The sequence below is a fragment of the Amblyraja radiata genome, chromosome 31 (assembly GCF_010909765.2).
Source record: "Amblyraja radiata isolate CabotCenter1 chromosome 31, sAmbRad1.1.pri, whole genome shotgun sequence".
Lineage (NCBI taxonomy): Eukaryota > Metazoa > Chordata > Chondrichthyes > Rajiformes > Rajidae > Amblyraja > Amblyraja radiata.
The window spans coordinates 11,774,223-11,787,186 of NC_045986.1; the positions used below are offsets into that span (position 1 = coordinate 11,774,223).

Genomic DNA, 12,964 nt, shown 5'->3' on the forward strand with positions numbered 1-12,964 from the left:
TACCTGTACGTCTTTGGAGTGTGGGAAGAAACCGAAGATCTCGGAGAAAACGCACGCAGGTCATAAAATTTGTTTTATTATTGTCACGTGTGCCGAGATACAGTGGAAAATGGCATTTTCTTGTATTCTTGTACAAATGTGTTTCCGAAATATTTTCCACTTCCAAATATAGCCTTGGACTGGACGTCAAGTATCCCGATAGGCTTTGGGAGGATGTTACTAGCTAGAGACAGACAGAGCGAAATACTGGAGCCAGGAGAATAAAGGAGTGCAGTGAAAATGGTTACATCATTGACACCTGGTCGGGGCAGAGGTGAAGGTAACTTCACGGCTTGGCAGAAGGGCCTTGAAAAGATAAGGTGATCGGAACAGCGATTTTCCAAAATAACTCTATAATGAGAAAGAGATATGAACAGGCAATGCAATTAAAAACTCTAGAGTCTGATAACGAATGAAGATCAAGTCAAGTCAACTATATTGGTCACATACACATACAAGATGTACAGTGAAATGAAAGTGGCAATGCTTGTGGGATTGTGCAAAACAACAGAACAGAACAGAACCAGCAACGGTATTTACGGCCTGGTGAGATCAGAGTTTACAGTCCTGATGGCCTGTGGGAAGAAACACCATCTCAGCCTCTCTGTTTTAGCTACGTGACATAACATTGAAGAGCGGCAGATAGGAGAGTTGAGATATCTATAGAAATTAAAGCTGGTTAGAGTCAAATAATAATCTTTTACACTAGAAGAATAAGAAAATGGGGAGAATGAGGTCAAAAGGTAACAGGACATCTGTTTAGCTGCCTTTTTTTAATACAAAATACTTTCATTCAAAGCAAAGAAAAATACAGAATAGTAACACAGTCAAAAACTGCCATGTTGGCAGTTTACAAACCAACAGTCATCAAAGTAAAATATCGTCAACGTTAGCAATAACACCCTTGACCTCCCGTGGTGACCAGCGTTCACAGAAGATCCCCCAGTCCCTGTGGACACAGCGTGTTCTCTCTCCAGGGACACGCGGGCACGGACGTAGCCCCGGAAGAGGGGCAGGCAGTTGACTGTGGTGTGACCATCGACTAACCGTTGCCTAGACCAGCGAATGACCATCTTGGCCAGGCCGAGGAGCAAACCGACAGGGAGATCCCACCTTGTTTAGCTGCCTTGTGAGTTAGTTTTGAAAGAAAACACTGAACACACGTCTGTGTTTACCTGAGGTACATGAGTTATAGCTGTTCGACTTTAGACTTTACCTTAGATTTTAGAGATACAGTGTGGAAACAGGCCCTTCGGCCCACCGACAATGTTCCCTCTAATGTTTAGTAGTTTGTGTGCGCAGAAATCTTGTATTGTGAAATTTTTTATGCTGTTACAAATGTGTTTGCACTGAATTGTTGTGCAAATATATGACCTCATATATGCTGTTTTCACTATTTCGTGGCCATCCAACTTTAAACAGCTTGCAGTTCTTTTGCGCTTCACACCCTTTGCATCCTTTGAATTTGACATGATGAATCAAAATTTGTTTCAATAAAAACTCAATGCCAGCTACAGAATTTGAAATGGATCTTCGTAACTATACAATAATGTCAATATGATTATGCGATTTTTACAAATAAGTTTAAATTATACACTGTATAATACTGTATAATTATTGATTACTAAATTTTAGGTTACATTGTAGTGTCTATGACATGCAGACACTTGAATGCTTTGTTTTTCAAATGAAATGGTTCTTTATTTTAACACTGTAACAAGTCCTCCCCTTCCTCCTCTCTCCTCTCCCTCTCTCCTCCCCTCTCCTCCCCCCTCTCTCCTCCATCTCTCTCCCCCTCTCTCCTCCCCCCTCTCTCCTCCACCTCTCCCCCTGTCTCTCCTCCTCCCTGTCCCCTTTTCAAATCTTGTGTGCGCACGCACAGGCGCACAGCTTAGAGGGAGCATTGCCCTCAGAGTCCACGCTGACCAGCGATCACCCGTACACTAGTTCTATCCTACACACTAGGGACAACGTTACTGAAGTCAATGAACCTACAAACCTGCACGTCTCTGGAGTGTGGGAGGAATTGGAGCACCGGAGAAAACCCACGCGGGCACAGGGAGAACCTACAGACGGTGCCCGTAGTCAGGATCCAACCCGGGTCTCTGGCGCTGTAAGGCAGCAACTCTACCGCTGCTCCACTGTGCCATCCTTAACAGCTGTTGTTGGAACCCTCTGAGAACTGGGAATGCTGGAGTATCCATGTGAGATCTGTTGTGGTTAATAGTGAAAACAAACAACAAAGAATTTAAAAAATATGAAAGATCACATGAACCTTTGTTTGATGAACAGTCTCGTTTGACTGATCCCAATGGCCGTTGTAGTTGATGCTCTTAAAAATAAAGTATAGCCTTGATTGCCTTATCCAATCCTCGTTAAAGTTTTCTTTAACACTTGTAACCGGTTGGGCAGGACAGGGAGAGAGAAAATGGTCTGGATGGATGCACTATTTAATTTAAGGCAAAAGGCCTGCCAGGTCAGGCATATGAGCTCAGGGTATTTTACAGGCACATGGGATTGTGATATCATAGCTATCACAAAAACCTAGCTGAGGGAAAGGCTGGCAGCTCAATATACTGGAGTACAGATGCTGCAGGCATGATGGAGGTAAGAGAGGAGAGGGGTTGCATTCTTGATGAGGAAGAACATCACAACACAGCAGTATTTGGGAAAAACATTCCTTGGGTGGAATGTCCAGTGAGAAAAAAATGGCTAAAACTTAGAACGAAGAGTGTGATCACTTTGAAGGGATCGTAATAGCTGCCCCCAATAGTCGGTGGCTATTAGAGGAGAAAATATGTTGGGAGAGTACGGATAGCCCCACAGAGGAAGGGAATAGGAGGTGATTTTTAAACTTTCCTTGTATTGACTGGGACTGAGAGAATGCAAAAGGCTTGGGTGCAGTAAAATGTGTTAAATGTGTTCAGTAATGTTTCTTCAAGCAGTACCAGAGAGAGGACAACACTTAACCTCCTTTTGTACAATGAGGCAAGATAAGTGTTTGGAGTGTTAATAGGGAGGATTTTGAGACCAGGGACCATCATTTTAGCTCAGTTTAGTTTAGAGATACAGAGTGGGAACAGGCCCTTTGGCCCTCCGTGTCCACACCGACCAGCGATCCCCATTCACTGGCACTGTCCTACAGACCATTCACTCTCTCAGTTTATAATTTTTACCGAAGCCAATTATCCTACAAACCTTTGGTGAGTGGAGGAATCCGGAGCCCCCGGAAAAAAACCCACGCAACTCACGGGGAGAACGTGCAAACTCCGTACAGACAGCGCCCGTGGTCAGGTTTGAACCCTGGTCTCTGGCGCTGTAAGGCAGCAACTCTACCGCTGCGCCGCCGTGCCACCCCAAAAAGGTCGTCGACTCTGCTTGATTAAATTCTATTAGTTTTTTAAATGGTTTTGGAAAATGATAGCAGTGGGGTGACAAGTTAAGGCCCTCGATTAGGGCAAGACGAATTTTGATGGCATTAGACAGGAACTTGCAAAGGTTGAACACAAGGGGCTGTTTACATGTAAAGGGATGTCTGGCAAGTGGGTAGGCTTTGTAACGTGAGATAGAGAGGTGCATGCCCAACACCCAGACACCCCACCATTCACACCATCTACACTTTCATGCTGCCTTAGAAAAACATAATCAAAGGTACACAAAAATGCTGGAGAAACTCAGCGGGTGCAGCAGCATCTATGGAGCGAAGGAAATAGGCAACGTTTCGGGCCGAAACCCGGAAGGGTTTCGACCCGAAACATTGCCTATTTCCTTCGCTCCATAGATGTTGCTGAGTTTCTCCAGCATTTTTGTGTACCTTCGATTTTCCAGCAGTTCCTTCTTAAACATAATCAAAGATCTGTCCCACCCTGACCCTGGGGGTCATTCTTTCTTAACCCTGCTCCCAATGGTCAAAAGGTACAGAAGCTTGAAAGCGCGCACCACCAGACTCAGGAACAGATTCATCCCCCTTTATAAGGCTTCTGAATGGTCCTTCCACAAGCTGGCGTTCTATTTGATTCACCTCGACCCCACTGCGGACATTGGACTTTGTCTATGGAACTGTTGCGCTACGATGCTAAGAGCTATATTCTGCACTCCGTATCTTCCTCTTTGCTCTGTCCATTGTACTTGAGTTTGGCTTGATTGGATTTACCTGATCAGATTGGATAGCATCCAAAACCAAGTGCACGTGGCAATAATAAACCTAAACATAAACATGACGGGCAAGGCTCTCAGGATTAGAGAACGAGGGATAGTGATATCCCTATAGCACCTCATATTCCGTCTGGGGACCTTGCGTCCTTATGGCATTAACATTGAATTCTCCCAATTTGGCTAGCCCTTGCTGTCTCCTCCCCTTCCTTAACCCTCTAGCTGTCTCCTCCCACCCTCCCATCCGCCCGCCCTCGGGCTCCTCCTCCTCCTCCCCTTTTCCTTCTTTCTTTCCCCCCCCCACCCCCCATGGAAATGGGTTTCAGTAACTAGGGGTACGCTAAGGCAGGGCCGGCCTTAGGAGGTGCCGGGGCACAATTGGGAACCATTTTGGTGAGCCCCAGGTTCCCAGTCAAGGTCTGTCAGCCCTGTTATTTAGTATAAATCATGAAATTGTACACTAAGGTGCTGTGGATTATACACTGTCTTAATCTCTCCTGCTTTCATCTGACTGGCAGTACCTCCATATAACCATATAACCATATAACAATTACAGCACGGAAACAGGCCATCTCGGCCCTACAAGTCCGTGCCGAACAATTATTTTCCCTTAGTCCCACCTGCCTGCACTCATACCATAACCCTCCATTCCCTTCTCATCCATATGCCTATCCAATTTATTTTTAAATGATACCAACGAACCTGCCTCCACCACTTCCACTGGAAGCTCATTCCACACCGCTACCACTCTCTGAGTAAAGAAGTTCCCCCTCATGTTACCCCTAAACTTCTGTCCCTTAATTCTGAAGTCATGTCCTCTTGTTTGAATCTTCCCTATTCCCTATCTGTCTATCCCTCTCATCATTTTAAAGACCTCTATCAAGTACCCCCTTAACCTTCTGCGCTCCAGAGAATAAAGACCTAACTTATTCAACCTTTCTCTGTAACTTAGTTGTTGAAACCCAGGCAACATTCTAGTAAATCTCCTCTGTACTCTCTCTATTTTGTTGACATCCTTCCTATAATTGGGCGACCAAAATTGTACACCATACTCCAGATTTGGTCTCACTTTGTCTTGTACAATTTTAACATTACATCCCAGCTTCTATACTCAATGCTCTGATTTATAAAAGCTAGCATACCAAAAGCTTTCTTTACCACCCTATCTATATGAGATTCCACCTTCAAGGAACTATGCACGGTTATTTCCAGATCCCTTTGTTCAACTGCATTCTTCAATTCCTTACCATTTACCATGTACGTCCTATTTTGATTTGTCCTGCCAAGGTGTGGCACCTCACATTTATCAGCACTAAACTCCATCTGCCATCTTTCAGCCCATTCTTCCAAATGGCCTAAATCACTCTGTAGACTTTGGAAATCCTCTTCATTATCCACAACACCCCCTATCTTGGTATCATCTGCATACTTACTAATCCAATTTACCACCCCTTCATCCAGATCATTGATGTACATGACAAACAACAAAGGACCCAACACAGATCCCTGAGGCACCCCACTAGTCACCTGCCTCCAACCCGACAAACAGCCATCCACCATTACCCTCTGGCGTCTCCCATTTAGCCACTGTTGAATCCATCTTGCTACTCCTGCATTTATACCCAACAGTTGAACCTTCTTAACCAACCTTCCATGAGGAACCTTGTCAAAGGCCTTACTAAAGTCCATATAGACAACATCCACTGCTTTACCCTCGTCAATTTCCCTAGTAACCTCTTCAAAAAATTCAAGAAGATTAGTCAAACATGACCTTCCAGGCACAAATCCATGTTGACTGTTCCTAATCAGACCCTGTTTATCCAGATGCTTATATATATTATCTCTAAGTATCTTTTCATTAATTTGCCCACCACTGAAGTCAAACTAACAGGTCTATAATTGCTAGGTTTACTCTTAGAACCCTTTTTAAACAATGGAACAACATGCGCAGTATGCCAATCCTCGGGGACTATTCCCGTTTCTAATGACATTTGAAATATTTCTGTCATAGCCCCGGCTATTTCTACACTAACTTCCCTCAATGTCCTAGGGAATATCCTGCCAGGACCTGGAGACTTATCCACTTTTATATTTTTCAAAAGTGTCAGTACTTCTTTTACTTTGAAACTCATAGTTTCCATAGCTACTCTACTAGTTTCCCTTACCTCACATAATTTAATATCCTTCTCCTTGGTGAATACCGAAGAAAATAAATTGTTCAATATCTCCCCCATCTCTTTTGGCTCTGCAGATAGCTGTTCACTCTGTCTCGCTAATGGACCAATTTTATCCCTCGTTATCCTTTTGCTATTAATATAGCTGTAGAAACCCTTTGGATTTACTTTCACCTTACTTGCCAAAGCAACCTCATGTCTTCTTTTAGCTTTTCTAATTTCTTTCCTAAGATTCTTTTTACATTCCTTATACTCCTCAAGCACCTCATTTACTTCATGCTGCCTATAATTATTGTAGATCTCCCTCTTTTTCCGAACAAGATGTCCAATTTCCCTTGAAAACCTTTACCAACCTTCCAACCTTTACCGTAGCTGCTAATTATCATTAAACTGCATTATGTGATTGGACACAATGCCCTTGGAGACAGTGGCTGATTGGACGGGAGGAGACCGATTTGTTGATTGGATGGGAATTTTATGGAAAGCTGGTCGGTGATTGGACGCAACCCCCCTAGAGACAGTGGTTGATTGGTCGCCCAAATAATCGGACACAAAGAAATTGACAAAAAATTGACAAATAGGAAAAAAAAAATCAGAATTCAGATTTAAATCTGATATAGGGTACATAGGGTGGGTATCAATTAATTCTAGACAACAACTTTAAAAAAATTATCTAACCCCATTAATTCACTCAAGGTGTATTATGATGTGTTGTACAGTATGAAGTGTATAGCAAAACTACCATGGTCTATCATGTTGTTTCTTCAGCGAACCACCGATTTATTTTAAGGGTAGACACTAAATTCTGGAGTAAAGCAAGCTGCATTCTGGAGAGTTGCAGTTGATGAGGTGAACTAACCCGACGAGATTGAGACATGCTATTAATGCATTCCGTTTTTGCAAGAGGAAGACAGGCGGAATACTTGAATATATTTGAATATATATATTCCAATATATTCTCCCGCACCACCCCCTCCCCGGGCACTTTCCCTTGCAACCGCAAGAGATGCTACACTTGTTGCTTTACCTCCCCCCTCGACTCCATTCAAGGACCCAAGCAGTCATTCTAGGTGTGACAGAGGTTCACCTGCATCTCCTCCAACCTAATCTATTGCAACCGCTGCTCTAGATGTCAGCTGTGAGACCAAGCGTAGGCTTGGCGATCGTTTTGTCGAACACCTCCGCTCGGTCCACATTAACCAACCTGATCTCCCTGTGGCTCAGCACTTCAACTCCCCCCTCCCATTCTGAATCCGACCTTCCTGTCCTGGGCCTCCTCCATGACCAGAGTGAGCATCACTGGAAATTGGAGGAGCAGCACCTCATATTCCACTTGGGCAGTTTGCACCCTAGCGGCATGAACATTGACTTCTCCAATTTCCGGTAGCCCTTGCTGTCTCCTCCCCTTCTCAGCTCTCCCTCAGCCCCACCTTACATCAGTCTGAAGAAGGGTTTCGGCCCGAAACGTTGCCCATTTCCTTCGCTCCATAGATGCTGCCTCACCCGCTGAGTTTCTCCAGCACTTTTGTCTACCTTTGATTTTCCAGCATCTGCAGTTCCTTCTTACACACAGTACCTAATGGATTAACCCACTGAAACTTGCAGCAAGGCTGTCACATACAAGTAGCAAGTCACTTCAACAGTGCGGGCAGTATGGTGGCGCAGCGGTAGAGTTGCTGCCTTATAGGGCCAGAGACTCGGGTTCAATTGTGACTACGGGTGCTGAGTGCACGGAGTTTTTGTACGTTCTCCCCGTGACCGATGTGGGTTTTCTCCTGGATCTCCGGTCTCCTCCCCGCACTTCAAAGACATCCAGGTTTGTAGGCGGCCGATTGGCTCTGGTAAAATTGTAAATTGTCCTCCGGGTGTGTCGGATAGCGTTAATGTGCGGGGATCGCTGGTCGGTGCAAACTCAGTGGACTATCTGCACTGTATCTCCAAACTAAACAATATAACATTCAGGTACATTCATTTTAAATGTTTTGCCAAAACAGTTCATATCTAGCAATACAATCAATGCACCAGACAGCAGTTGGACGCAGTCTCGCGATTAGCAAACGATTGATAAGATTCGATGGGGCACCCTGGGCTTTTTTGCACTAGTATTAGGGTTATTAAGTTATCGAATGTAGTAGTTTCTCATATGTCCTCATACTATCTATGAGTATTGTGTTTACATGCCTGTTATGCAGCTGCAAATAAGAATTTAATTGTTCTGTTGTGGGAACACATGACAATTATACAGGACGACAGATGGCACAATGGGCTAAGTGTTCGGCTGGCGACCGGAAGGTAGCCGGTTCGAATCCCGCTTGGAGTGCATACTGTCGTTGTGTCCTTGGGCAAGACACTTCACCCACCTTTGCCTGTGTGTGAATGTGTGTGAGTGATTGGTGGTGGTCGGAGGGGCCGTAGGCGCAGAATGGCAGCCACGCTTCCGTCAGTCTGCCCCAGGGCAGCTGTGGCTACAAAGTAGTTTACCACCACCGAGTGTGACTGAGGAGTGAATGAATAATGCGATGTAAAGCGCCTTGAGTATTAGAAAGGCGCTATATAAATCCCATCCATTATTATTATTCTTGACTCGACATGCACGTGCAATAGAAAAGGATAACCATTGCACTCCTGCGGCAAGTTAAAAAGAGTCAGTTAGTCAGGAAGTGACTATTCGCCTCGAAAGAGCATCCCTTTGCTAGGTGGTTTCACTAAATGGTGTGGCTCAATATTCCTCCAGCAGTTTATTTTTTTTGCTCAAGACCTGCAGCATTGCAGATGCTTGTGATTTAATACTATGTTCCGCTGCAATCTAACTAATGGATGGCCCAAGCTGAAGCACACGCAGCATTGAAATGCTAATACGATACAATAAGGTCAGAGGACACTGGGGTTTATTTTCACAAATGCCCATTTTAACGCAGCAAGCCACTTTTGGCAACGATACCAGTTTTTAAAAGGCAGACTTTGCGCTGAACCACTTGAAAATAAATCAGTGGTTAACTGGCAATGTAAACGCGATGGCGTGCCTGCCACCAAAGCAGCAGGCACCGTGAAACGAAAAGTTAAAGAGCTGGTTTCAGTCCAACAGCAGAACAAAACTTGAAACAGCTGGTCACAGGGCTAAGAGGCTGAAGTGCTTCAGGCTGCTGTGGAAACAATTCTGCCATGGAATCGGGCCACTTTCTATAGCACCCATTATCACAGAATCACTTCAGATTCAGATTCCAATTCCGATTCAGATTCAAACTTTATTGTCATTGTGCAGTGTACAGTACAGAGACAACAAAATACAGTTAGCATCTCCCTAGAAGAGCGGCATAGAATATGAGCAATAAATAAATATATTTACGTGCATACAGTCATAGTAAGCTCGGTCTCTGCATTATAAGTGGACCATGAAACAGCAGCTTGCAGAATGTAAACAGATTGGTACGTTACAAATGCACACTTGCTAAACTTCACACAGTCAAGGCCAAGGACACCCTTTGTGTTCAAGAAGGAACTGCAGATGCAGGAAGATCGAAGGTTACACAAAAATGCTGGAGAAACTCAGCGGGTGCAGCAGCATCTATGGAGCGAAGGAAATAGGTGACGTTTCGGGCCGAAACCCTTCTTCAGACTGATGGGGGGTGGGGGGGAGAAGGAAGGAAAAAGGGAGGCGGAGGAGCCCAAGGGCGGGAGGATGGGAGGAGACAGCTTGAGGTTTAAGGAAGGGGAGGAGACAGCAAGGGCTAGCAAAATTGGGAGAATTCAATGTTCACCCTTTACTGCTTTCATTCACAATTTTAAAAGCTTGATACTGCTAAATACCTCCTCCAGTAGCAAGGTACTTCTCCAAACTCAATATAACTGCCCCTTCTACAAACACGAGAATGATTCAGTGAACACAACAAAGGCAGAGGCGCAATCTCTTCTTCCGAATCATCAGATTTAAAGCCACTTGTACTCCCGGCCAGCCCTGGCTTCGTACTCCACCACACCTTCAATCAGACAGCTGCCTTCTGCAGTCTTGTTCAACCACTTCTTCGAAACGTCAGATTTGCGGTGCCGATCTCGGGCAGCCTGCTTGAGAACAAAAACACTCAGCACATACGATCCAGAAACATTTATCTGGGAGGAAGCACTTCTGGACGATTCTCATTCACTCTTAATGACAGTAAGTTTTAAGAAATTCTACCGTGAATTTTATTCAAAGGAACGCGGCGTCATTAATACTTGGTCAAATCTATGGGTGCCATCTGTACGGAGTTTGTACGTTCTCCCCGTGGATTTTCTCCGAGATCTTCGGTTTCCTCCCCCGCTCCAAAGACGTATAGGTTTGTAGGTTAATTTGCTTGGTGTATGTGTAAATTGTCCCTGGTGTGTGTAGGATATTGTGCGAGGTGATTGCTGGTCGGCGTGGACTCGGTGGGCCGAAGAGCCTGTTTCCGCACTGTATCTCGAAACTAAACTAAACACGGGAGATGGGCATGGACTTACATGAATACTTCTCATCTATGGATCAAAGTATTTACTATGGAAAAGATCATGGAAGCCCGGGAAGAGAACAGTGATGTTCTGAAACATGTCAATATTATGAAAGAGGAGGTGAACATAGAAAAGTGCAGCAGAGAAATAGTTCTCAGCCACAATGTCCTGGCCGAACATGATGTCAAGTTAAATTAATCTACTCTGCCTGAATGTGATCCATGTCCGTCCATTCTCTGCATATCCATGGGACTGTCCAAAAGCCTTATAAATGCCACAACCATATCTGCCTCCACCACCACCCCCAGCAGCATGTTCAGGCACCCACCAGGCATACACCATGTGTATAAAAAATCCTTGACCCATACAGTCCCTTTAAACCTTGCTCCTCTCACTTTAAAGCCATGCCCTCAATTATTTGGCCCTTCTACCCTGGTGAGAAAGGCTCTGACTGTCTACCCTTTCACCGCTTCTGACACTATTATATACTTCTGTCAGGACTCCCCTTAGTCTCCGATACTCCAGAAAAAACGATCTAAGTTTGTCCAACCTCTTCTTATTGTTAACACCCTCGAATCCAGGCAACATTCTGGAAAACCTCTTCTGCACTTTATCCAATACTTCCACCTGCTTCCAGCAATGGGGCAACCATAACTGCACACAACACTCCAAACTGGCAGTCTTGATGGACTTGAAGATGTGTATATCCTCGGGGCTTGGTCAATTGTATTCTAGGCTGATATGGAAGCAAGGGATGAAATTGTTGGGGTCCTGTCAGAGATATTAGCATCTAAAATACACTGGGACAGGTGTATGGATAGAAAAGGTTTAAATGGATACGGGCCAAACATGGGCAAATGAAACTAGCTTAGGTCATCTTGGTCGACGGTTGAAATCAGCTGATGGATCAGTTTCCGTACTGAATGACTCGATGATTCTTTCCCGTTTCATGTAACTATGTCAGTGAAAGGAATTTTTACAGAGCTGTTGTTAAAGTGTAACCATTGTGATGTTCTTTTAATTCCTGGACTTGAACCAATTTTACATATCAACAGGTAATCATGCAGTCTTCCAGATAACAGTGTGTTCAAAGTGCAAGGTATCAACTCTCAAGACACTTCACTTCAGGAAGCTGTGATGAATCGGGAAGCTATGGAGAATCAGGGCCCTGCGGAGAAGCAGGATGCTGACAGAAATCAGGAAGTTGTGGAGGATCAGCAAAGTACAGAAGCGTTTGATGCATCTGGAGCAAGGAAGGGGGTGAGTTCTATCGTCTATTGGTCATTTTCTACCTCCTGTCTTCATTGTTCTTCAGGGACGGTCTAATGGTTTCGCTATGCCTTGCCTGGGATTAGTATTGTACCCCCCTGTATTGTGAAAAAACAAATCTAAAAGTAAAAACAGATATGCTGGAAACACTTAGCAAGTTGGGCAGCGTCTGAAGGAGGTGATCGTTCAGGTCAATGTCCCTTGATCAGAGCAGGAATGTGTTGGGGATTTAACTTTCTCTGAGCAAGTGCAAAATGAAGAATGTTGTACATGATTCCATTGCGATACACAACAATCACAATCAGTTTTATTCGTCACTAGCATATAAAGTGCAAGTGAAATGAATTTGTCAGCAGCGGTACAATGAAAAAGAACACACAAAAACACAATAAAAATTTAACATAAACATCCACCACAACATTCATCACTGTGGTGGAAGGCACAAAATTTGGCCAGTCCGCCTCCATTTCCCCCCGTGGACGGGACCTCAACCCTCCGCAGCCGCCACTGCGGGCGTCCAGATGAGTAGACAAGGTACAAGTCCAGGTAAGTCCTGAATCAGTGCCTTCCCACCGGAGACCGCGGCTTCAGGTTGGTGTAGGCTGCAGGCCGCAAAGGGCCTCTGAAGAGCTCATGGTTAAATGTAAAGGGGTATTGCACTGGGCCAGTTACACTGGAATTTCCTGGATCAATACTGTGCATGTGTCGATGCATGGAACGACATTGTGGTGACATCCCAATGTCATTCTATCATCAAACGCAGCACAGGAGCTCCCAAAGCATCTCAAATCTAACGAAGCACATTCTTGGTGCTGTTTCCTTTAACAATAACTTGCAAATATACAACAGAAGGTAGCGAACGTCAC

The 12,964-nt window shown here is 44.6% G+C and overlaps 1 protein-coding gene across 2 annotated transcripts in view; it reads left to right on the forward strand.

The window, feature by feature from the left end:
• The first annotated feature begins 986 nt into the window (after nt 1–986).
• The window catches only part of slc2a5 (solute carrier family 2 member 5), a 48,145-nt gene continuing 36,167 nt past the window's right edge, over nt 987–12,964 (forward strand). The window contains exons 1-2 of one of the 2 annotated variants that reach the window (XM_033048019.1): nt 987–1,219; nt 11,885–12,089. In XM_033048019.1, coding sequence (XP_032903910.1) covers nt 11,967–12,089 — 123 coding nt within the window. In that variant the 5' untranslated portion in view covers nt 987–1,219; nt 11,885–11,966. The remainder of the gene's footprint in view (nt 1,220–11,884; nt 12,090–12,964) is intronic. The other variant, XM_033048020.1, reaches the window with a different exon arrangement.